A 24,577-nucleotide genomic window follows, 5' to 3' on the forward strand; every position below is an offset into this window, starting at 1 on the left:
GAGAAACAGGTTTGGTACAAAGCCAGTCTGATCATGAGTTACCCAGGCTACTTTGGAAGTAAGGGTTCCAGTGGCTATTAAAACATTTCCTGCTAAAAATGAGCCAGAATACAATAAACTATGTTCTTGTGCAGTAAAATTAACTAATGGTCCATTACTTTCAATATTTAAGGGATGAAGTCTAAAATTTCAGGAAATGTCTCGATAGTTGCTTCTTTATAAAGCCTAGCAGGTGCTTTTATGGCAGTAGAGATGACTTTTTGATCGTGTTTTATTTATTTAATAGCTCAGTATTCCAGTCACTTGCCACCTAACCCATCCCTAGCATGCCGGCGTTTTAATGAAGTGCCAAAGCACTACATTTGTTTAGAAAAATAAATTAAAAAATCCCCATAAATAAAAGAGATTAAATTTGTAGAAACTCATTGTTCTGTCCTTGGCAATGTGCATTCATCCTTCATGAGATCAAACCTGCATAAGCTATAAGCGTTCTCACAGTTCACACTTCACTTCTTCATAAATATTGCATTGTAGGTCTACAATTATCACTGCCAGTTAGACTATAACACTTCTAGATGTCTCAGCTCTACCACAACTAGCCTATTATTGCAACTCTAGTATTAAGTCAGAGGAGGGATGAATCTGGATTATAGGGATTATTGGGAGTGGATTCTTCAATTGTTGCTTGTTTCTGTTTCCCATGAGAGAATAGATGTCATTGCATTTTCTAATGAACGGTGTCGGACTGGGGTGTCAAGGGGCTACAAGTAACCTTTAACTCCCAGGGCCTACTGTTCAGCTACATACAAATATTATATTACCCTCTTTCAGAAAGTTTCCTATGCTCCTAAAGAATAATAAGTTGGGTAGTTTGAAAAATTAATGATGAGATACTGCCTTTGTCAGTACATAGGGAATCAAGTTTATTGTGCCAACTACTGTTCATTTAGAGAGGCCCCTTCACAAGGAGTATTCCTGGGGCTTCACCTGTTCTCCTGTGTGTTTGTCCGAGTACAGTAATAGCAGGTTTCTTACATTTTAAAGCTTTTGTGCATTACTATCACATTCCATATTTATCACTGTATATGCACAGAATTTTGTTATACAAAAGTGCAGCATAGTTAAAGGGCTTTTCCATTAAATCTCAATGACATAGTGGGACTGTCCTTATAGTGTTGTCATATATAGCATAAGGATAGGCTGGATCTTCCAGGGAAGGAGGTTGTCACTCAGAATTTTACGGTAAATGGCTCCATCCATTCTCCCATTGATGCGGTGAAGTAGTCCTGTACCCTTAGCAGAGAAACACCCGCAGTACATAATGTTTCCACCTCCATACTTGACAGTGGGGACAGTGTTCTTTGGGTCATAGGCAGCATTTCTTTTTCTCCAAACTTATTGCCAAAGAGATTATTTTATGTCTCATCTGACCACAGCACCTTCTCCCAATCACTCACAGAATCATCCAGGTGTTCACTGGCAAGCTTCAGAGGGGCCTGCACATGTGCCTTCTTGAGCAGAGGGACCTTGCGGGCACTGCAGGATTTTAAACCTTTACGACGTAATGTGTTGCCAATTGTTTTCTTGGTGACTGTGGTCACAGCTGCCTTGAGATCATTAACAATTTCCCCCATTTTAGACTGATCTCTCACCTTCCTCATGATCAAGGATACCACACGAGGTGAGATTTTGCATGGTGCCCCAAATCGATGTCGATTGACAGTCATTTTGTATTTCTTCCATTTTCTTACTATTGCACCAACAGTTGTCTCCTCACCCAGCATCTTAGGGTACCGTTACACATAGCGACGCTCCAGCGATCCCGACAACGATACGACCTGGTAAGGATCGCTGGTACATCGCTACATGGTCGCTAGTAAGCTCTCAAAGCCAGATCTACTCAACAGCGCAGCAACGATACGGCGATCGGTATAACGACCTCAGCAGTCGTTGGGACCTTGTCACACAGCAGCTATTCTGGCGACTCAGACTTCGATAGGCGTGAGTTCTGAGTCACCAATGAGGTCGCTCGTCGTTGTTATGATGTCAAACACAGCGATGCATGCTGGCCAGCGGGACACCAACGATCAAAAAATGGCCTAGGACATTCGAACACGATCAGCGATATCGCAGCGAGGGGCAGGTCGCCACTATGTGACACATGTAGCGAGATCGCTGGCGAGGTCGCTGTTGCGTCACAAAATCTGTGACGTTTCAGCGATCTCGCTATGTGTGAAGTACCCCTTACTTATAGTTTTGTAGCCCATCCAGCTTTGTGCAGGTCTATGATCTTGTCCCTGACATCCTTATAAAGTTATTTGGTCTTGCCTATGTTGTAGAGGTTAGAATCTGACTGATTAATTGAGTCTGTGGACAGGAATCTTTTATAAAGGTGACTATGTAAGACAGCTGTCTTTAATGCAGGTAATGAGTTGATTCGGAGTCTCTAACTGGTCTGTAGGAGCCAGAACTCTTAATGGTTGATAGGGGATCAAATACTTATTTCTCACTGCAAAATGCAAATAAATTTATACAATGTGATTTTCTGGATTTTATTTTTGATATTCTATCTCTCATCTCTCAATGTTAAAAGTAACCTACCCTTAAAATTATAGACTGTTCATGTCTTTGTCAGTGGGCAAACTTACAAAATTAGCAAGGGATCAAATACGTATTTCCTCCACTGTAAGAGTGCTGTATTTTTTTTTTAAGCTTGACAAATTCGATGTATTCATAGTCAACAATGTGAAGTCTTCAGACACCTAATTATTCCAAAAAGTGTCCTAATCAGCTTATACCACTAAGCCAATCGACAGACATGTCAGTGATTAAGAGACATAAGGCATCACAATATTAATGAGCTTGTGTATGCCATTGTACTGCGTCCTCACGTCTCACCGCAGATGCGCCTACCAATTCCATTGTGATATCGTGCTAATCACAGTCTTTTCATTAAATAGAACAGTTTCTTGATCTGAATATTCCATTTAATACATATTGTTAGTAAACACTATAAATTATTAAATAGAATTGTAATATTACCCATATTATTTTTCTTGTGTCATATAGTATTGCAAAGGTTCTAATGATATTATGGCTAGAGACAGTAATTAAGACTAATTAGGACTCATGATGCCACATTGCTACATCAGCTTGAAATCCAATCTGATGAGCACATAATAAGGATAATTATTGTTAGTGGGTATTTTCTGAATATTTCTATAATCTAATTTAAATTGCTTGTAATTAGTCATGTCGCCAACTTCCCTCCTGCTGCTATAGTGTTCTAATCATTCTAAGCTCACTAATTTATAGATATAATAAAGCAACAACTCAATATGATTGAAGAATAGGGAGTAAGAGGAATTGTACCATGTATTTCGTCTACAGTTGTCTACCCAATCTGAGTGTCTCATGGTCCATAGCCAGGAGAGGTGACCTCAATTCTATAGTAGGACAAAGGGGAAGGGGTTGTCCAAATCTGACGCTTTGCTATGAGTATGAGTAGAACTTCTACATATCTGCCTAATTATTAGTTTCATTGATGTCTACTTTGACTTTGTTTCAGTCCTGCTGAATGTATACCTAATGACGCTTGAATGCATCGTATGATATTAATATCTTGAAATAATACCATTTGCAGGGTGTGTATGGAGACAGTAAAGCTCTCGTCCTCATCATGTAGATTATTATCATGGGAGGCTTTAGGAAAGACTTTCTGGTGGTCCAATGTTAAATGATTAAAAACCCAGTCCTCAGGAGTAAGTACTATTGCAGTGAAATTGAGGATTCCGGGAAACGAGCCTGACCAAGAAAAACACAATCTTTCACCACAAATATGATATTGGTATTAAGCTTAGGCTACATTGTTAAAATGTTACCAACTCACTCTCGGCTTAGTGCGGTGACTTCACTATTAAATTATTCCTGCACTAAGACATCACAGTACACATGCTGCGTATGTCAAGGGCAAATAAGAACACAAGTGTCAAGTATCGTTACAGACCAGACATATTGCACCAAGTTTCCTAAACTGACGCATTTAGTATAATTCGTGATGACCGAATATGCTGAAATTTGAATTCAACAATTTGCTTGAATTTTGGAAAATGAATTTGATTTGCAGCAAGCGTATTTAATGCAAATCAAATGTTTATTATTATTCTCTCTCCAGACCCCAGAGCTTAATAAACATAGGATGAAAAAAAAAAAGATTACTCACCTCTCCACTACCCTCAGCTTTTCCATACATCTCCCAGCTAGGTCATTTTGGTCCTGTCTTAATTCACTGGCCATCGGTCTTCTTCAGTCCATGGGTTCTATGGGGTCTTCAGCACCACTTGGCTTCATGTAGCGCTTGTCTAGACCTCACACAACATCGTGAGGTGTGTTCGGCCATAAATTCATGGTGTTGAAAGTCCTAGTTATAGACAGAGGCGCTAAACTCTTGGAGGAACCCATGGCATGAAGACTGATGGCCTGTGTATAAAGACCAGATCAAAACAACCAAGTGAGGATCTGCACAGAGATTTTAGCTGTCAGTGAGGATCTCTGGACCTCGTCCCCACCGATCCAATGTGAAGGGTGTTTAAGATGTTTAAGATGCGCAGGTCACCGCACCGCCAAAAGGCGGGGCTGTCCATGCTCGGCGACCATCAAACTTAACTGAACTGGAATTGTTTTGTAAACAGGAATGGTCACAAATACCTTCATCCAGGATCCAGGAACTCATTAATAGCTACAGGAAATGACTAGAGGCTGTTATTTTTGCAAAAGGAGGATCTACGAAATATTAATGTCACTTTTATGTTGAGGTGCCCATACTTTTGCACTGGTCAAATTTTGTTTAAATGCAGATTGCACATTTTCTGTTAGTACAATAAACCTCATTTGAATCCAGAAATATAACTGAGTCCATCAGTTATTAGATATATGAAACTGAAATAGCTGTTGCAAAAACCAAAATTGTTATAAAGAAAAAAGGTTAACATTAATAGGGGTGCCAAAACTTTAACATATGACTGTAAATCACACTTGCAGCCAGTTGACATGGATTAAAGTTGACTCAACCTCTGTCCTGTGTCCTTGTGTGTACCACATTGAGCATGGAGAAAAGAAAGAAGACCAAAGAACTGTCTGAGGACTTGAGAAACCAAATTGTGAGGAAGAATGAGCAATCTCAAGGCTACAAGTCCATCTCCAAAGACCTGAATGTTCCTGTGTCTACCGTGCGCAGTGTCATCAAGAAGTTTAAAGCCCATGGCACTGTCGCTAACCTCCCTAGATGTGGACGGAAAAGAAAAATTGACAAGAGATTTCAACGCAAGATTGTGCGGATGTTGGATAAAGAACCTCGACTAACATCCAAACAAGTTCAAGCTGCCTTGCAGTCTGAGGGTACAACAGTGTCAACCCATACTATCCGACGGCATCTGAATGAAAAGGGACTGTATGGTAGGAGACCAGGAAGACCCCACTTCTTACCCCGAGACATAAAAAAGCCAGGCTGGAGTTTGCCGAAACTTACCTGAAAAAGCCTAAAACGTTTTGGAAGAATGTTCTCTGGTCAGATGAGACAAAAGTAGAATGGTCTAAAATTCCAGCAGAGCATTGTAAGAAACTCATTGATGGTTACCGGAAGCGGTTGGTCGCAGTTATTTTGGCTAAAGGTTGTGCAACCAAATATTAGGCTGAGGGTGCCAATACTTTTGTCTGGCCCATTTTTGGAGTTTTGTGTGAAATGATCAATGTTTTGCTTTTTGCTTCATTCTCTTTTGTGTTTTTTTCATTTAAGACAAATTAAATGAAGATAATACCAAATAATTTGTGTTTGCAATCATTTTCTGGAAGAAACTGAGTATTAGCTGACAAAATTGCAGGGGTGTGAATACATTTGGCCACAACTGTATGGGATACATAGATAATAGATAGATAGATAATATATAGATAATAGATAGATGATATATAGATCATAGATAGATAGTAGATAGATAAATAATACAGTATATAGATAGATGATATATAGATAATAGATAGGTAGATGATAGATAGATGGATGGATAGATAGATAGATAGATAGATAGATAGATAATATATAGATAATAGAGATACAATAGATAAAAAGCAAAAAAAGTAAAAGCAGCACAGGCTTGTCACAGACGAAACGTTGCCACACCATACGGGCTAATAAAGTCAACTTTTTTTCATAATTTATTGGAGTGCTGCCTCCTTTTTTTTTATTATTATTATTATTATTATTATTTACACAAATGGATATTTGTTTGGAGAGCCTTGCACCCAGAATTCATCTATACTGTTCTGTTCCATTTTTTTCTTCTAGAGAGATGATAGATAGATGGATAGGTAGATAATAGATAGATAGATAGATAGATAGATAAAAAGATAGACAGATAAAAGATAGATAGTAAATAGATAAAAGATAGATAAAAGATAGATAGATAATAGATAGATAGATAATATATAGATAGATAATATATAGATAGATAATAGCTAGATATATAATAGATAGATGAAAGATAGATAATAGATAGATATAAGATACCATAAATGATAGATAATATATCGATATAATAGATAGATAGATAATAGATAGATCTGTTCAGTCACTAAATTGCAACAATAAGACTAATTAAGACTGTATCACGTGCAGACCTTGATGTCTTGTGAGCATTTCATACTGTCTGCTAGAATAGTTATCAAAATAACAGTCATTCTGACTCTGAAGAATCTGAAAAAATGTCCAAGCCAGGTACGGACTGGGACTGAAATTCAGCCCTGGCATTTGAAATCACACAGGCCGATGCTGTCCCAGTTCCCAAGCACCAGATGGGATATGTTACCCTGGATGGAGGAAAGCAAGATTTACTACAAGACCAATATGTCTAATGATACCTGTGGCCTGCTGGGGAAAGTGACTGCTGGAGTCAGCAACTTTGTGCTCCGTCACAACTCTTAACAGTATGGGTGTCTTGAAAACACCTATTCTGTTAACAATGTAGCAGACAAGGAGGCCAACGACCAGACAGGCCCTTCTAGCATTTGCCAGATGACCAGTCCGGCCCTGGTCCAAGCCCTTACCAAGGAATTAGGGACGATGCTACTAACTTAATAAATTGGAGCTACCGTTTACTCTGGCTCGCTACTTTCCGCTCTGATGACACTAGACTAATTGGGCATATGGTAGTTGGTTTTTCAGATTGAGCCACTTCTTTAACTGTACAGCGCCAAATAATGACGGTAATACACAAATATTACCGACTCATAAATAGTAATGCTCGCAACATTCCATAATAAGCTTTCTGAAATGTGTGACTGTGTGAAACAAACTGCAAAGGGAAAGTGTCCAGGAGAGATTTATTTTTAAGACATGGTGATAGAAATGTTAATTACTAGTGGAAAAAAAAGTCACTTTATTACCTGGGCGAAGTGTCAGCCGAACATTCCTCTCCTGGTACTGTAATTGTTGAAATCGGGAAGTAATTGCAAATTTCTTTTTCCTCCTAAACTTTATTGCTGTTGACAAATGATAAATTACTGATGCTTATTTTATATGTAGTTTTTAAAGCAAAACACTCAGCAACTTTTTTAGACTTCAAGAACACTTCTTGTCATTTCCAGTAGAGCATGGTGTGAAATGAGTCAGACTAATAGGTCTTATGTTACTGGGAAGGTGCTAATTGGACTCTTACTTTCCTTATGTTGGATATTTCTTATGACTAGTGATTTAATAAGAATATACCAGTTGTCTACCGCAAAATAAATCTGAGTATGTGTTATAATGCTGAAATGTTCATGTTTTAGGAGCGCTGCATGAATGAAACTAAGTACATATTCCCATTTACTGTGTACATGCTGTTACTTACCATGTGGTCTCAGGCTGGAAGGCCTCCTAATTTGTGAGGAGCACACTCATCTTCTTGTCTTGATATAGTGCAAGAATAGCAGGAAGGTTATTATACTGTATAGGTTTGGGACCTTTACAGATCATAACATTTTGCCCAGTTGGCTTTAAAGTCACAGCATATTAATTCACATGATTTTCTAGTGGAATATGGATTCCACTTGTGAAATCTCTCCATGTGCTAGCTATAGGTTTATGGAAACACATAAAATTAGAACGAATATGTGATTATTACAGTTTTGTACTGTTTAATCAGGTTTTTATGTTAATAGTTTGTTAATTATTTTATTTTTTATATCACCATAGATATTTAGAAAAATAGATTCTTGCAATACTTACACTGACCACTGGGGCTATTCTAGATTCATACTTCCTGTTCTTTCAGGAAGTAGCCCATGTACATTTGCAGCAATAGACTAACTCAGACCCTATTCTTGTATTGAAGAGACTAGTGAGAGTGTGCAAAAGACATTGTGGAGGGTGGGGGGAGCAGGGGACCTGGGATATCACCTATTGTGAATGTGGCATTACGTGTGATCAGCTGTGTTTAGGGGTTTTAGCTGTCATTGTAATCCTAACTGTGATGATGATGATGATACGTCTGAAAAGTTTTCTGTAAAGAACAGAAAGTATGGGTCTAAAATAACCCCAATATCCAGAATTAAGAATACGTTATATCTATATTTTTTAAAATAGATTAAAATCTGAAAAATAGAAAACAAACATTGCCAACCATTTTTTATAAAGATACTTGTAACACTAAATGCTGATTTTATTATTATTATACATTTTTATAGCGCCATTTATTCTATGGTGCTTTACATGTGAAAAGGGGCAAATATAGACAAGTACAATAAACATGAGCAAATCAAGGCGCACACAAGTACAGAAGGAAAGAGGACCCTGCCCACAGGGGCTCACAGTCTACAGGGGATGGGTGAGGATACACTAGGAGAGGGTAGAGCTGGTCATGCGGCGGTTCAGTAGACTGAGGATCACTGCAGGTTGTAGGCTTGTCGGAAGAGGTGGGTCTTCAGGTTCTTTTTGAAGGTTTCCATGGTAGGCGAGAGTCTGATGTGTTGGGGTAGAGAGTTCCAGAGTATGGGGGAAGCACGGGAGAAGTTTTGTATGAGGTTGTGGGAAGAAAAGATAAGAAGGGAGTATAGAAGGAGATCTTGAGAGGATCGAAGTTTGCGTGTAGGTAAGTACTGGGAGACCATGTCACAGATGTATGAAGGAGACAGGTTGTGGATGGCTTTGAATGTCATAGTTAGGGTTTTGAACTGGTGCCTCTGGACGATAGGAAGCCAATGAAGTGCTTGACATAGGGGAGAGACTGGGGAATAACGAGGAGACAGGTGGATTAGTCAGGCAGCAGAGTGTAGGATGGATTGGAGTGGTGCCAGCATGCTAGAGAGAAGGCCAGAGAGTAGGTGGTTTCAGTAGTCGAGGCGGGAGATGATAATGGCAAGCAGTAGTGTTTTTGTGGTTTGATGGAGGAGGCAAGGGTTTGGATATGTGGCTTGAAAGAGAGGGCAGAGTTGACGATCACCCCGGAGCACCGAGCATGCAGGACTGGGGAAAGTGAGCAGCTGTTGACATTGATGGATAGGTCTGGTGGAGAGGTAGAGTGAGATGGGGGAAAGATTATGAATTCTGTTTTGTCAATGTTCAGTTTTAAAAACCATACAGAGAATAAAGCTGAAATAGCAGTGGGATTTTGGTCAGTAAGGAGGTGAGGTCATGTCCAGATTGGTAGATACTGCAAACCGTGGGATTCTATGAGCTGTCCCAGACCGAAGGTGTAGATGGAGAAGAGTAGGGGTCCAAGAACTGAGCCTTGAGGAACACCGACAGACAGGGGTGAGGTGAGGAGGTGATGTTGGATAGGGAGACACTGAATGTTCAGTCTGTTAGATATGACGAGATCCAGGATAGGGTCAAGCCTGTGATGCCAAGAGATGAGTGAATCTGTAGAAGGAGGGAATGGTCCACAGTATCAAAGGCAGAAGACAGGTCCAGGAGAAGGAGGACAGAGTAGTGTTGCTTGCTCTTGGTGGTTAGTAGGTCGTTGTAGACTTTAGGTTAGACAGTTTCTGTTGAGTGATGCAGTTGGAAGCCTGACTGTAACCGGTCAAAAAGGGAGCATTTAAATAATAGGTTTTCTGATGATATAACCTAAAATAACAGTAAGTTAATAAGTAGTCGTATACATGTGTAAACATACGTAAAAGCCTTCCCACCATGACAAGGTGTACCCAATCTGGATGGTCCCTAACTCTAGTACCCTGGTAACTCACCTCATTACAATGCTAGCAGGCCTCTAAATATTCGGGGTATGGAGTAGTTTGAGGCAGAGAATGACCTGGATCTGACTGTGTTTTACACCTGTCCGTGGAATGCTAAAGAGACAAGGTGCACAACTCATTGTACCAAGACAAGAAACCAAGAAATGGGCAAGAAATAGTTCTTTTTTGGCACATGCTATTGCGCTATAACCTGAAGATGCTATCTGTAGTCTTGTGAAGGCAACCTTTTCATACTGAACTGTGGTCATCTGTGATCTTTCATCATCTGATCTCCATGGGTCAGCAGAAATCATTAATATTTCATTAATATACTAACCACTGGACTTTATAAATAAATATTGCAATAATATCCCCTTAACGACCTGTGATATGCTTTTTAATGGCGGCAGTGAAGGGTGCTTATTCCTCAGCGCAGATTTTTAACAGCGCCGAGAAATAAGGTTATAGTGCCCCCCACCGTCGGAAAATCTCTGGGGTCTCGGTTACCGGGGGTAGTTGAGACCCCGTAGAACATGATTCGGGCCAGTTTTTACTGTCCCCAGTGTTGCAATCGCCGTTATTCACCACATAATTGCGACCTTAAAAAAAAGTTAAATTTACCATTTATTTTTCTCTCCTCTGATAAGATCTAGCACATCAGAGGAGAGAGAAATGGATTGGGGTCCCCTGAGCCCCTCCAGTACCTCCAGTGTCCACCCGATCCCTCTGGCTCTGTCCACTGGTCCTCAGCATTTTCTTCTGGGAAGAAAATGGTGGGCTCATACACAGTGCGCCCGCCGAGATCTGCCGTCCGACACCCAGCAACAATAAGAGATTTTTCCTATTGGTTCATTTTGATCACTGTGATAGACCCTATCACAGTGATCAAAATAAGAAAATAGTAGATCAATCCCCCTTTAGCACCCCCTTAGTTATGTAAAAATAATAATATAAAAAATTATTTTTTTCCATCTTTCCGTTAGGTTTGGGGTTGGGGTTAGAGTTGGGGCTAGGGTTAGAGTTGGGTTTAGAGCTAGGGTTAGAGTTGGGACTAGGGTTAGAGCTAGAGTTAGGGTTGGGGCTAGGGTTAGGATTGGGGTTAGAGCTAGGGTTAGGATCGGGGATATGGTTAGAGCTAGGGTTAGGCTTGGGCTAGGATTGGACTAGGGTTAGGATTGGGATTAAGGTTGGGGCTAGGGTTAGGTTTAGGTTTGTGTTGGGGTTAGTGTTGTGTTGGGGTTAGGGTGGTGTTGAAGTTAGGGTTGTGGTTAGGGTTATGGTCAGGGTTGGGATTAGGACTAGGGGTGTTTTGGGCTTATGGTTGGGGTTAGGGCTGTGTGAGGGTTGGAGTTAGAATTGGAGGGTTTCCACTGTTTAGGTACATCAGGGTGTCTCCAAATGCGACATGGCGCCCGCCATTGATTTCAGCCAATTTTGCGATCAAAAAGTCAAACGGTGCTCCCTCCATTCTGAGCCCTGCCATACGCCCAAACAGTGGCTTTCCCCCACATATGGGGTGTTGGTGTACTCAGGAAAAATTGCACAACAAATTTTGTGGTCAATTTTCTCCTGATACCCTTGATAAAATAAAAAATTTGGTTCCAAAGTAAATTTTTGGTGAAAAAAACTAAAATGTTCATTTTTTTCTTTCCACATTGCTTTAGTTCTAGTGAAGCACCTGAAGGGTTAATAAACTTCTTGAATGTGGTTTTCCACACCTTGAGGGGTGCAGTTTATATATTGGAGTTATAATGGTGGGCATATTAATAGCACAGAATTAGCTAATTAGTAATTCAGTGTTTTCCACGTTGCATTTTTCGTAATAGTCACAGTAATGATTTTTCTTTTTTTTTTGCATTGAAAATTGCGAATCCCTGGTTATAGCGGCACATTTTGTGAATAACACTGATAGATATTTCACAAAAATTAGACATGGCACAACTTCTAGTTTGAGATGTGTTCACATTGTTGTCTAAGCCAGCCTAATGCATGGGTTCAGCTGGATCAGAACCAGTATATGCTTTACTGAACTTTAATTAGTTTTCCTTGGTTCTGCACATTTTCCTGCAGTAGTGTTCATGTTATTGTAATTAGTTAATGGTTAGGAGCTAATAGACTTTAATTGTTTTTGTCATTATTATTCTATATGTGCATATTACAATATACTATACATGTACTGTTATATAATTTTACTTAAAAATCTATTACATAGTTAAACATCTGCCTGACTTGAAAGAAGACATATAAAGAAAAGAACCTTTTTTTCTTTTTTTCGCTATGCTTTTTTAAAAATTTTTATAAAAAAACACAGTGAACAGATAAGTGGCACCTTAAGGACATGAGAACTAAAGTGAACTAAGAATAATATTAATAATATCAAACGACAACTTACATGTAAATTAATAAGAAATGGTTTAGTGTTTCTGCCACTCTTTATATTGTTCTCAGTGTCCTCCTTATTCCATTGGATTTACATTACTTTTATTTTACCTTTTTCTCTTAATGATTTACAGGGTCTCCTGCTCTCACTGGTTCAGGTACAATTATTATCAGCATAGACGATGTCAATGACAACAAACCCACGTTTGCTTTAAGTCAGCATTTTATTAGTATCCCCGAAGATGCACCCACTGGAACCGATGTCCTCCTGGTCAGTTGTTCTGATCCTGATGCAGGTCTGAACGGAGTCATTCGGTAAGCTGTCACATGATTACATTTCCTCTAGTTTTATTCGTTACAAGTTGTTCTTTTCAACCCCCTACTGATAACCACCGCCTGTTGTCAACACCACTAGGCTTCATGTGACAAACCATAACTTAACGTATTTGCCGCTACTATATTATATAATGCAAGTAATGAGGATCTTAAGTTATATTGACAAGCCAAGTGCTACCAACTGAGAATTCAAGGAAGTCTAAGCAATCTTAGAATTTATTAATTAGGCCTTTGGTCCTTATTAAGGAGCGCATCGTCTTCAAAGGCGAAAACTGTGGCAACATAGACGTTCCAACAGAGCTGATTATTAAAAAACTCTAGAAATTCATGTGTAATGTAAATGTATACCGAGTAACTATATATATTACACATTTAATTTCTAAATTATTATTATTTTACTGCTTGGTATGTTATTTCAGATTGTTGTTTATTATGTCTCGGTTTTCCCACAAGAATGATAGCTCTTTTGAACATAATGTAATTTGTTTAGAACCTATATGTGGTACTTACTAGTTTTACATAAAGGTGGTTATTTATTTTGGATGCAGATAATTAAGAACAAGGCTTTAGCGATGATCCTTGTAATATTAAAGTAATTTACAATGATCACAGAGGTTTATGTGAATCAGACACGTCATTAATAGAACATTAAGTCTTCTGCTTGGCTTAGTATTCATTAGGTAAATATCTCCATTTTAATGAGTTTCTTCAGATGTACTTTTTATTGTTTTTATCTAAGGGATTACGCTCTGGAGCTAGTAATAGAGTCTATAATCTAACACCAACATTTAATGAGTTTAATAAACAATGAACCTAATAAGTGAATATTAAATGACTTTCCTTTTTCTTAAATAGCTACAGTCTGCTTGGTGGGAATTCCCAGTTTACAATCAATCCTTCTACTGGTCAGATTATCAGCAGCTCATTGTTGGACAGAGAGGTGAAGGACAATTATACCCTTCTCATTGTGGCTATGGATGGTGGTTCCCCGAGCTTGTCCAGTTCAACCAGTGTAACAGTGAATATCATGGATGTAAATGATAATCCACCAAGATTTTTACATCATCCTTATGTAACGCATATACCATCACCCACAGATTCAGGTAAGCACTCCACTATTGGTTGTGTAATGTACTTGTAACAACATTGCTTTCCATTGACATATTTACTAATACTATATATATATATATATATATATATATATATACTAGCTGTGAACCCGTTCTACGCCAGGCTGGCGAGCATTTTTATTGGAATATGGTCTCCCATCCTGGTATGTCCCCTCCTATCCTGGTATGCATGGCACCCCTTCATCCCTATCCTTCTATTCATGGCCCCCTCATCCCTATAATGGTATGTATGATCCCCTCACCCCCCCAATCCTGGTATGCTTGGCAGCCTATTCCTCATCCTGGTATGCATAGACCCCTCACCCCCCAATACTGGTATGCATGGTACCCCCTCATCCCTATCTTGGTATGCATGGTACCCCCTCATCCCTATCCTGGTATGTTTGGTCCCCTCACCCCCCCAATCCTGGAATGCATGGTCCCCTCACCCCCCAATCCTGGTATGCATGGTCCCCTCACCTCCCAATCCTGGTATGCATGGTGCCCTCACCCCCCAATCCTGGTATGCATGGTCCCCTCACCCCCCAATCCTGGTATGCATGGTCCCCTCACCTCCCAATCCTGGTATGCATGGTGCCCTCACCCCCCAATCCTGGTATGCATGGTCCCCTCACCCCCCAATCCTGGTATGCATGTCCCCTCACCACCCAGTCCTGGTATGCATGGTCCCCTCACGCCCCAATACTGGTATGCATGGTCCCCTCACCCCCCAATACTGGTATGCATGGGCCCCTCACCCCCCTATCCCGATATGTATGGTCCCCCTCACCCCTATTAAACTGCACACATACAAAAAAAATAAACATTTATACTGTGTATATCTCTTATGTATGTACATATATAGATATATACAGTATATTGTTATATAAATACAGTGGGGCAAAAAAGTATTTAGTCAGTCAGCAATAGTGCAAGTTCCACCACTTAAAAAGATGAGAGGCGTCTGTAATTTACATCATAGGTAGACCTCAACTATGGGAGACAAACTGAGAAAAAAAAATCCAGAAAATCACATTGTCTGTTTTTTTTTCATTTTATTTGCATATTGTGGTGGAAAATAAGTATTTGGTCAGAAACAAAATTTCATCTCAATACTTTGTGATATATCCTTTGTTGGCAATGACAGAGGTTAAATGTTTTCTGTAAGTCTTCACAAGGTTGCCACACACTGTTGTTGGTATGTTGGCCCATTCCTCCATGCAGATCTTCTCTAGAGCAGTGATGTTTTTGGCTTTTCGCTTGGCAACACGGACTTTCAACTCCCTCCAAAGGTTTTCTATAGGGTTGAGATCTGGAGACTGGCTAGGCCACTCCAGGACCTTGAAATGCTTCTTACGAAGCCACTCCTTCGTTGCCCTGGCGGTGTGCTTTGGATCATTGTCATGTTGAAAGACCCAGCCACGTTTCATCTTCAATGCCCTTGCTGATGGAAGGAGGTTTGCACTCAAAATCTCACGATACATGGCCCCATTCATTCTTTCATGTACCCGGATCAGTCGTCCTGGCCCCTTTGCAGAGAAACAGCCCCAAAGCATGATGTTTCCACCACCATGCTTTACAGTAGGTATGGTGTTTGATGGATGCAACTTAGTATTCTTTTTCCTCCAAACACGACAAGTTGTGTTTCTACCAAACAGTTCCAGTTTGGTTTCATCAGACCATAGGACATTCTCCCAAAACTCCTCTGGATCATCCAAATGCTCTCTAGCAAACTTCAGACGGGCCCAGACATGTACAGGCTTAAGCAGTGGGACACGTCTGGCACTGCAGGATCTGAGTCCATGGTGGCGTAGTGTGTTACTTATGGTAGGCCTTGTTACATTGGTCCGAGCTCTCTGCAGTTCATTCACTAGGTCCCCCCGCGTGGTTCTGGGATTTTTGCTCACCGTTCTTGTGATCATTCTGACCCCACGGGGTGGGATTTTGCGTGGAGCACCAGATCGAGGGAGATTATCAGTGGTATTGTATGTCTTCCATTTTCTAATTATTGCTCCCACAGTTGATTTCTTCACTCCAAGCTGGTTGGCTATTGCAGATTCAGTCTTCCCAGCCTGGTGCAGGGCTACAATTTTGTTTCTGGTGTCCTTTGATAGCTCTTTGGTCTTCACCATAGTGGAGTTTGGAGTCAGACTGTTTGAGGGTGTGCACAGGTGTCTTTTTATACTGATAACAAGTTTAAACAGGTGCCATTACTACAGGTAATGAGTGGAGGAAAGAGGAGACTCTTAAAGAAGAAGTTACAGGTCTGTGAGAGCCAGAAATCTTGATTGCTTGTTTCTGACCAAATACTTATTTTCCACCATAATATGCAAATAAAATGAAAAAAAAACAGACAATGTGATTTTCTGGATTTTTTTTTCTCAGTTTGTCTCCCATTGTTGAGGTCTACCTATGATGTAAATTACAGACGCCTCTCATCTTTTTAAGTGGTGGAACTTGCACTATTGCTGACTGACTAAATACTTTTTTGCCCCACTGTATATGTGAAAGCGGTCCTACTCACAATTTTTCATCAAGAGATGCAGTGTCATATAGATAGTTGTGGTTGAGCCGGCTATAGCAGCTCAGTTGAATACTACTAAACATTAGCCAACTGCAATGCCAAACATAGCCATGATTACATATACCGCACTGTGCTTGGTCTACATTTAGCTAATCAGCAAAGGTTTTAAGACTTGGAACTTTTAATTAATTCTTGATGGCATTTTATAAGACTAGGCTATGAATAATTAAAAGAACCTGATGGGATCTTTGGGTTCAGGAAACTAATTTCTGTTCTCTGTAGGGTATTAAAAACTCCTAAATGTTTCAATTGTCACTATCATTTCAACAGATTATTGCATAAATCAATATTAAAAGCTGGTCTAAAAAACTTTTCAAATAATTCCTTTTTTCTCCAATTATGAGACACTTTTTCCTTCCCCCTACCTCCCGAACTCAATGTCCACTCTGAGAAAAATTGTTGACATCCTTTTTGGCTAGACAGATTGGCAGCTCAGTAATGTGTCAGACTAAACCTCTTGTTATATTCTATGGAGAAATGAGGAGTGAGTACAAGTGAGGAGGAAAGTCAGAAAGCAAGCAGAGATAGCAACAGGCAGCCTGTGCCATAGTTAGTGAGTGATTTAGAATGTTTCAGAGCTGGATTCACAGTCACACAGATCAATACTGCTGTATAATCTCCTCCCTGACATAGTGCCACCCCGATGGCCTTGACTTATTTTCCTTCTACTCCACTGGTACTAGGTGGGGATTAATGCTGATGAATGATGTACTATCTGGTAATTGTCCAACTCTTGATACACTTGCATCCAAGCCAAGTTCAAAGTTGATTTTCTTGATTGAACATCTATTTCTCTCCAGGAAAGTATATTTAAATGTTTTATCACCCTACTACTCAACAATATAATTATGCTCTTTTTCAGTCCCAGATACCCCTCTTTAACTGCAAGTTTGTATTTTGGTGCTTTTATACCATGTCAATTTATGTGTTGTTTCTACTTTGAGTATTTTCTAAAATGTTTTTTTTTTCTTTTAGATTCATTTGTGTTTGCTGTGACTGTGACTGATGAAGATATTGGCACAAATTCAGAGCTTCTTTTTAATTTAAAAGGCCGACATGCAGATAAGTTTCACATTGATCCCTTACGTGGTGCTATAAGAACTGCAGAGCCATTAGAAGGATCATCAGAGATAACATTTTCTGTCCAAGTGAAGGATGGTGGTGTTAATTATAAATCGGATTCAACCACTGTGACTGTCAGGTTTGCTAACAAAGTTGACTTCCCCCAAATTAGAGCTGATCAGACAACATTCGCTTTTTCAGAGAATCAAGAAGTAGGAACATTGGTGACAACAGTCTTTGGCTCCTCTACCAGAGATGGAAGTTTATCTTTTTACATTGCCAGTGGTAACTTTGGTAATGCATTTCATATTGATGAATTTAATGGACAGCTTTACATTAAAAACTCATTGGATTTCGAAACCATTTCAAAGTATGTCCTATGGATTGAAGCTAGAGATATGGGATTTCCACCATTCTCCTCATATCAAAAGATAGAAGTCAATATCTTAGATGTTAATGACAATGTGCCCCAATTTAAGCAAAATCCTTTTATTGCAGAAATAATGGAAAACCTTCCATCTCGTAGGGTACTCACCGTTTATGCGAAGGACAAGGATAGTGGATCAAATGGTCAACTTGATTATGCCATCGTTGATGGGAATAAAGAGAACCTATTTAGTATAAACAGAGTAAGTGGTGAAATAAGAAGTACAAAACCACTGGATCGAGAAAAGGTTTCTCAGCATATTTTATCCATCAAAGCATCTGATAAAGGGACTCCTCCCCAAAGCTCTTTAGTCAAGGTAGTGATAAACATTTTAGATGATAATGATAATGCACCAAGATTTTCTCAGATATTCAGTGCATCAGTTCAAGAGAATGCAGCTCTGGGCTTTGTTGTTACTCAAGTTACAACATCGGATGAGGATTCCGGGACAAACGCAATAAGTAGGTACACAATTGCAGATACCAGCCTTCCTTTTCATATAAATCCCAATACAGGTGTGATAACAGTAAGCAGACCAATAAACAGAGAAGATACAGATCGGTATATCATCCGAGTCTCTGCTCATGATTCTGGTTGGACTGTAAGCACTGATGTTACCATATTTGTGACCGATGTGAACGATAATGCGCCACGATTTAGTAAGCCATCCTATTATTTAAACTTTCCAGAAACAACAGAACCTGGGATTAAGATTACTCAGGTTTTAGCAACTGATCCTGATGAAGAACTGAATGGCCAAGTATATTACTTCATCAAATCTCAATCTGAATTTTTTAGGATCAATTCTACAACAGGAGAAATATTTAACAAGCAGCATTTAAAGTATCAGAACCCTAGTGCATCAGGAAACATTAATATAAACAGGCACAGCTTTATCGTCTGTGCTTCTGACAGAGGTAGCCCTCCTCTCATGAGCGAAACCACACTATCAATTAACATTGTTGACAGCAATGACAATCCCCCTAAATTTTTACAAAGCAAATATTTTACTCCTGTAGCCAAAAATGCAAAAATTGGCACAAAATTAATTAAAGTTACAGCTGTTGATGAAAAAGACTTTGGACTGAATTCTCAAGTGGAATATTCAATGTCAGCTGAGAACTCTGCTGGAAAGTTTCATATAAACAAAGACTCTGGATGGATTAGTGTGGTCTCTTCTTTAATGATGGATATACATAAAAATTTCTTGATTAAAGTTACAGCAAAAGACAAAGGTAATCCTCCACTATCATCACAGGTAATTATTAACATTACTGTAACTGAGGAAAACTATCATACACCAGAATTTTCTCAAAGCCATATAAGTATAACTGTCTTGGAAAGTTTTACAGCGGGAGCAGTTATCAGGACTGTATCAGCAAGGGATAGGGATACTTCTATGAATGGTGTGATCACATATAACATAACGGCAGGAAATGAAGCTGGTCTCTTTGCTATAAACACTTCCACAGGTGCATTATCTTTATCCAAAAACCTTGACTACGAAACGTGCCAAAAACATGACTTAACCATGAGTGCTGTAGATGGAGGATGGGTTGCTAAAACAGGCTACTGTGTTGTAACAGTACACGTTAAAGATGTCAATGACAATCCACCTGTTTTCCAGTTGGAGAACTATATGCCCAGTGTCATGGAAAACGCACCAAGCGGCACAACAGTTATACGTCTGAATGCAACTGATGCAGATTCTTCACCAAATGCAGTTACAGCTTATTCCATACAGTCATCAGACAGTGACCTTTTTGTCATTGACCCAAACACAGGTGTGATCACAACCCAAGGTTTTCTTGATTATGAAACAAAGCAGTCCTACCACCTCACTGTGAAGGCATTCAATGTTCCCGATGAAGACCGATGCAGTTTTGTAACTGTTACGGTCCAGCTTCAGGGAGCAAATGAATATGTACCTCGATTTGTATCAAAAATGTATTATTTTGAAGTTTCTGAGGCTGCTCCTAAAGCCACTTTAGTTGGAGAAGTTTTTGCAAGTGACCGTGACTTAGGATTTGATGGGGAAGTCCACTATTTAATTTTTGGCAGTTGCAGAAAAAAGGGCTTCAAGATTGAGAAAAAGACAGGAAAGCTGTATGTTTCTGGTCTGCTGGACAGAGAAAGGGAGGAAAGAATATCACTAAAAGTCTTGGCTAAAAATATTGGCAGTATCCGTGGGGCTGATATAGATGAAGTGACTGTTAACATCACTATACTTGATGCTAATGATCCCCCTGTTTTCAGCCTAAAATTTTACAATGTTCAAATCAGTGAAGGTGTAGCACCCGGGACACATGTCACATTTGTTAGTGCCTTTGACACTGATTCAGTTCCAAGTTGGAGCCGATTTTCCTACTTTATTGGTTCTGGAAATGAAAAAGGGGCCTTTTCAATAAATCCACAAACAGGCCAGGTTACTGTTACTACTGAATTGGATAGAGAAAGTACACCAATCTACAACCTCACTGTGCTGGCTATTGACTCAGGAACACCTTCTTCAACTGGAAGTGCTACCCTTATTGTATCCCTCGAAGATATTAATGACAATGGGCCCACATTATCTACCACTGAAGGAGAAGTCAAGGAAAATAATAGAGCAGGAACTCATGTGATGACCCTGCAATCAACAGACATGGACCTTCCTCCAAATCAAGGCCCATTTAATTATTATCTCCTTAGCACTGGACCTGCTACCAGCTATTTTAGCCTTAGCCCTAGTGGGACTCTTACTACAACCAGAGAGATTGATAGAGAACAAATCAGTGAGTTTTTCTTATCCGTTGTGACTAGAGATTCTGGTTTCCCACAAATGTCTTCCACAGGAACTGTACATGTTAAAGTGATTGACCAAAATGATAACCCATCTGAATCAAGGACTGTTGAGATTTATGTTCAGTATTATGGAAATGTCTTTCCTGGTTTCAATTTGGGCAGTGTCAAACCTCAAGATCCTGATGTGTTGGATAGCTTCCACTGCACTTTAACGTCCGGCGTTACAAGCCTTTTCAGTATTCCAGCTGATAGTTGTGACCTCCATTCTCAATCAAGGTCTACTGATGGGACATTTGATCTTATGGTTCATAGTAATGATGGTTTACACAGTGCAGTCACAAATAACGTCAGAGTTTTCTTTACAGGATTCAGTAATGCTACAATCGATAACAGTATTCTTCTAAGGATAAATATACCAACTGTTAAAGACTTTTTAACCAACAATTACCTACATTTCTTGCGCATAGCTAGTTCACAGTTGACTGGACTTGGAACTGCCATACAAGTATGTGGAGTGTTTGAAAAGAGTAACCGGACTTATGTCATGACTGCAGTGAAAAGAAGCAATAACCAGTATGTTAACCCAAGTGGAGTAGGCACTTTTTTCGAGAGCATTAAAGAAGTATTATTCCGTCAGAGTGGTGTATGGATAGAATCAGTAGATCATGACTCTTGTGCACATAATCCCTGTCACAATGGTGGAAGCTGTATGAGAAGACTTGCTGTTAGTCCAGGAATTACAGTTTTGGAAAGCGTTCCTGTAATAATAGTGGCAAATGAACCACTTCAGACATTCATATGCAAATGTATGCCAGGATACGAAGGGAATTTATGTGAAACTGATATTGATGAATGCTTGCCGCTTCCTTGTCATAATGGTGGAACTTGTCACAACCTAGTTGGAGGATTTTCCTGCAGTTGTCCAGACGGTTTTACAGGAATTGCTTGTGAGAGAGATATTAACGAGTGCCTTTCCAGTCCTTGCAAAAATGGTGGGATATGCCAGAACTTTCCTGGAGGCTTTAACTGTGTGTGTAAAGCTGGTTCCACAGGTAAGACATTGTCCAACCTACGTCTTGTCATTTTTTCAGTGTCTATGCAGCATTTAGCTAAGATATCCGTTAGTATAGATGGGGCATCATGAAGAGAGATCCTCTTTAAGTGGCACTATCATCATTATTATTACTGTAAAATGAAAAAGGATACAATCAATATACTGTAAACCTGTAACTTATCCCTTTATCAAAATGGTTATAGAAGATTATGTCACTCTGATCTTGGAAGAAACAGTAATAACACATATATCCGTATACAGTTTAGGATGGGATTTATCCGTTGAAGCGATGCAGAAAGATAGTGGATTCCATTATATCAAATATCAAATACAGCTAAATTAGAAGTTAACACTGTGCACATCTCTAATTCTTGATAAATGAAACCTGTTGGTTTCAATGGGATATAAAATCGGGGAGATATTACTGCATCAAATACATTAATGTTTAGTGCTATATTTATTACATTTGTCAAATACACCTGGTCTCATGCTGCACTCTATACAAATATTATTATTATTTCATTGCAGTTTTGCTGTACTTTAGTTATAGATCGCAGATCCTACATATGTCCCTCATTATTTTTCATTTTGGCTTTACAATGCCTGAGATGAGTGACATGATATATTCAGTTCAGAAAACACAACATGATTTTATGTTTTCTTACTTCTATATTGATAATGATAATATATGATAATATATTGAATATATCTTGTGAGAAATTGAACTACAAAATTGCAGAAAGTTTTACGTAGACACATCTGTATTAGGGTTAAGTAGCATTAAGTCGAGTTTACGGTTGATACAGTCACCAATAAGGTACAATGGCAAATCTGGAGCTGTACTGTTCTACTCCATTCTCCATATGCAGCCCCTCATTGACTTTGATATTAATGACCCATCTTGAGCATAGGTCATCAATGTGATAAGAATGGGAAACCCCTTTAATTAAGCACTCATTTTTGAATAACCATAGATTAGCATAGCAGTAAAACTGAACTATAAAAAATATGGCAATTATTAAATTGTTTAAATATTTTTCAAGTATGTTTTTATAATATTTAATACAAAGACTAAATGGTAGGGTTGTGCAAAAAGATTCTTAGGACCCATTTCCAGTGTCCACATGTGTAGCTCGTGGCTGCAGGACCAGAGCACAGTGAGCCTCCTCCTACTTTTTGGCATCCCCTGCACCTCCTCTTCTGAGTTTAGATCTGGCATGATGTCATCACTCATGAAGGCTTCCTCAGCTTACCAATCAGAAGAAGCATTGAGGAGGCCCGCAGGTTGGAGGAGGTTTGCAGGGCTCTGGTCCAGCAGCCACAGTCTATTGACTGCTATTGGACATGGGTGTTGCAAATCCTATTGCTGAACTCTACTAAATAGCATAAATAGGAAAAGTGTTTAGAAAACTTGCACGATACTCCAGTTACATGTACAGTATGTGATATGTTGAAAAGCTGAAAACAAGCTTTTGCCAAATCTGAATGCTGAGTAAACCCTAGGGAGACGTGTTTTCCTCAGGGTCCTAGTATCCCAATGGTGATGAGCCAATGATCAAATCTATGAGCTAAAGGCCCCTTTACACTTAGCGATGCACCAGTGATCCCTACCACGATATGACCCGGTCAGGATCGCTGGTGCATCGCTAAATCGTCGCTAGTGAGCTGCCATGCAGGCAGATCTCACTAGCGATGCAGCAGCGCTCGGCGGTCGCTCTTACCTTTCAGACGCGGCGAGGGTGTTCGTCTTCCAGGAAGCCGACGACGAGAAATGAACCAGACCGATCTCACGCGATCAGCGATAGCCAGCTGGGGAGCCGGTCGGAGGTAAGTATCACATGTAGCGATATCGCTAGCAATATCGCTGCTGCGTCACAAAATTGGTGATGCTTTAGCGATATTACTAGCGATATCGCTATGTGTAAAGACCCCTTAAGACTAGAGTTACACCCTTGCGTACAGCTAAAACATCTTGTTTTATAGTGCCTGCCCTGCATATAGTCTGTGTTTATAAAGCATGTAATTGGAAACCATCATGACTAACCGAGTCAGACAGTCTAAGTCGTGAGTGAGCCAGAGGTCAGTCTGTCCTGGTACATTAATGTACTAGAAAAGGCAATTAAAATATTAATATATAACTCTATTATCTATACGAGTTTGTCATTGTCGATGGGATATTCTTTTATCAGAATATGAATCTTGGCCTAAGATGTTCCACCATTTTTGGATACTTTTAAAATCTCAGTGGATACAAACACTTGACAGATCTGAACTATGTTCCTTTAAAGATTCCTTGTCCAGCCCATGAGTCATCCTAATGTCCTGTACATTTCTTACCATGTGGAATTGCTATTAGATTATAAATTGGACGTTAGACTGAAGATCTGTAAAACTATGGTTTCTGGAGTAGAAATACATGTAGTGATCAAATTCCCAGGATGACTGGCTACATATTTTAAGTGTTATGTATGTAGAAATATGTATAATGTTATTATATAAAAGTTGATAAATTAGTGTACGTGTCATGGAGGGCTACTTTTTTCTTAGATTTCTAATTGGTTGGAGACTAAAGTATTTTAGCATCCATATCACATCTTAAATTTCCAGCCAAAATGCCTACCAATCTGAACAAT

General features: G+C 39.5%; 1 protein-coding gene across 1 annotated transcript in view; it reads left to right on the top strand.

The window, feature by feature from the left end:
• The window catches only part of FAT4 (FAT atypical cadherin 4), a 337,078-nt gene that overhangs the window by 268,231 nt on the left and 44,270 nt on the right, over positions 1–24,577 (top strand). The window contains exons 7-9 of the mRNA XM_073572044.1: positions 12,723–12,903; positions 13,780–14,027; positions 17,593–21,942. Of these exons, the coding sequence (XP_073428145.1) occupies positions 12,723–12,903; positions 13,780–14,027; positions 17,593–21,942 (4,779 nt within the window). The remainder of the gene's footprint in view (positions 1–12,722; positions 12,904–13,779; positions 14,028–17,592; positions 21,943–24,577) is intronic.

This window comes from Dendrobates tinctorius, unplaced genomic scaffold (genome assembly GCF_039654945.1).
Source record: "Dendrobates tinctorius isolate UK_male_01 unplaced genomic scaffold, ASM3965494v1 ptg000030l, whole genome shotgun sequence".
Classification (NCBI taxonomy): domain Eukaryota; kingdom Metazoa; phylum Chordata; class Amphibia; order Anura; family Dendrobatidae; genus Dendrobates; species Dendrobates tinctorius.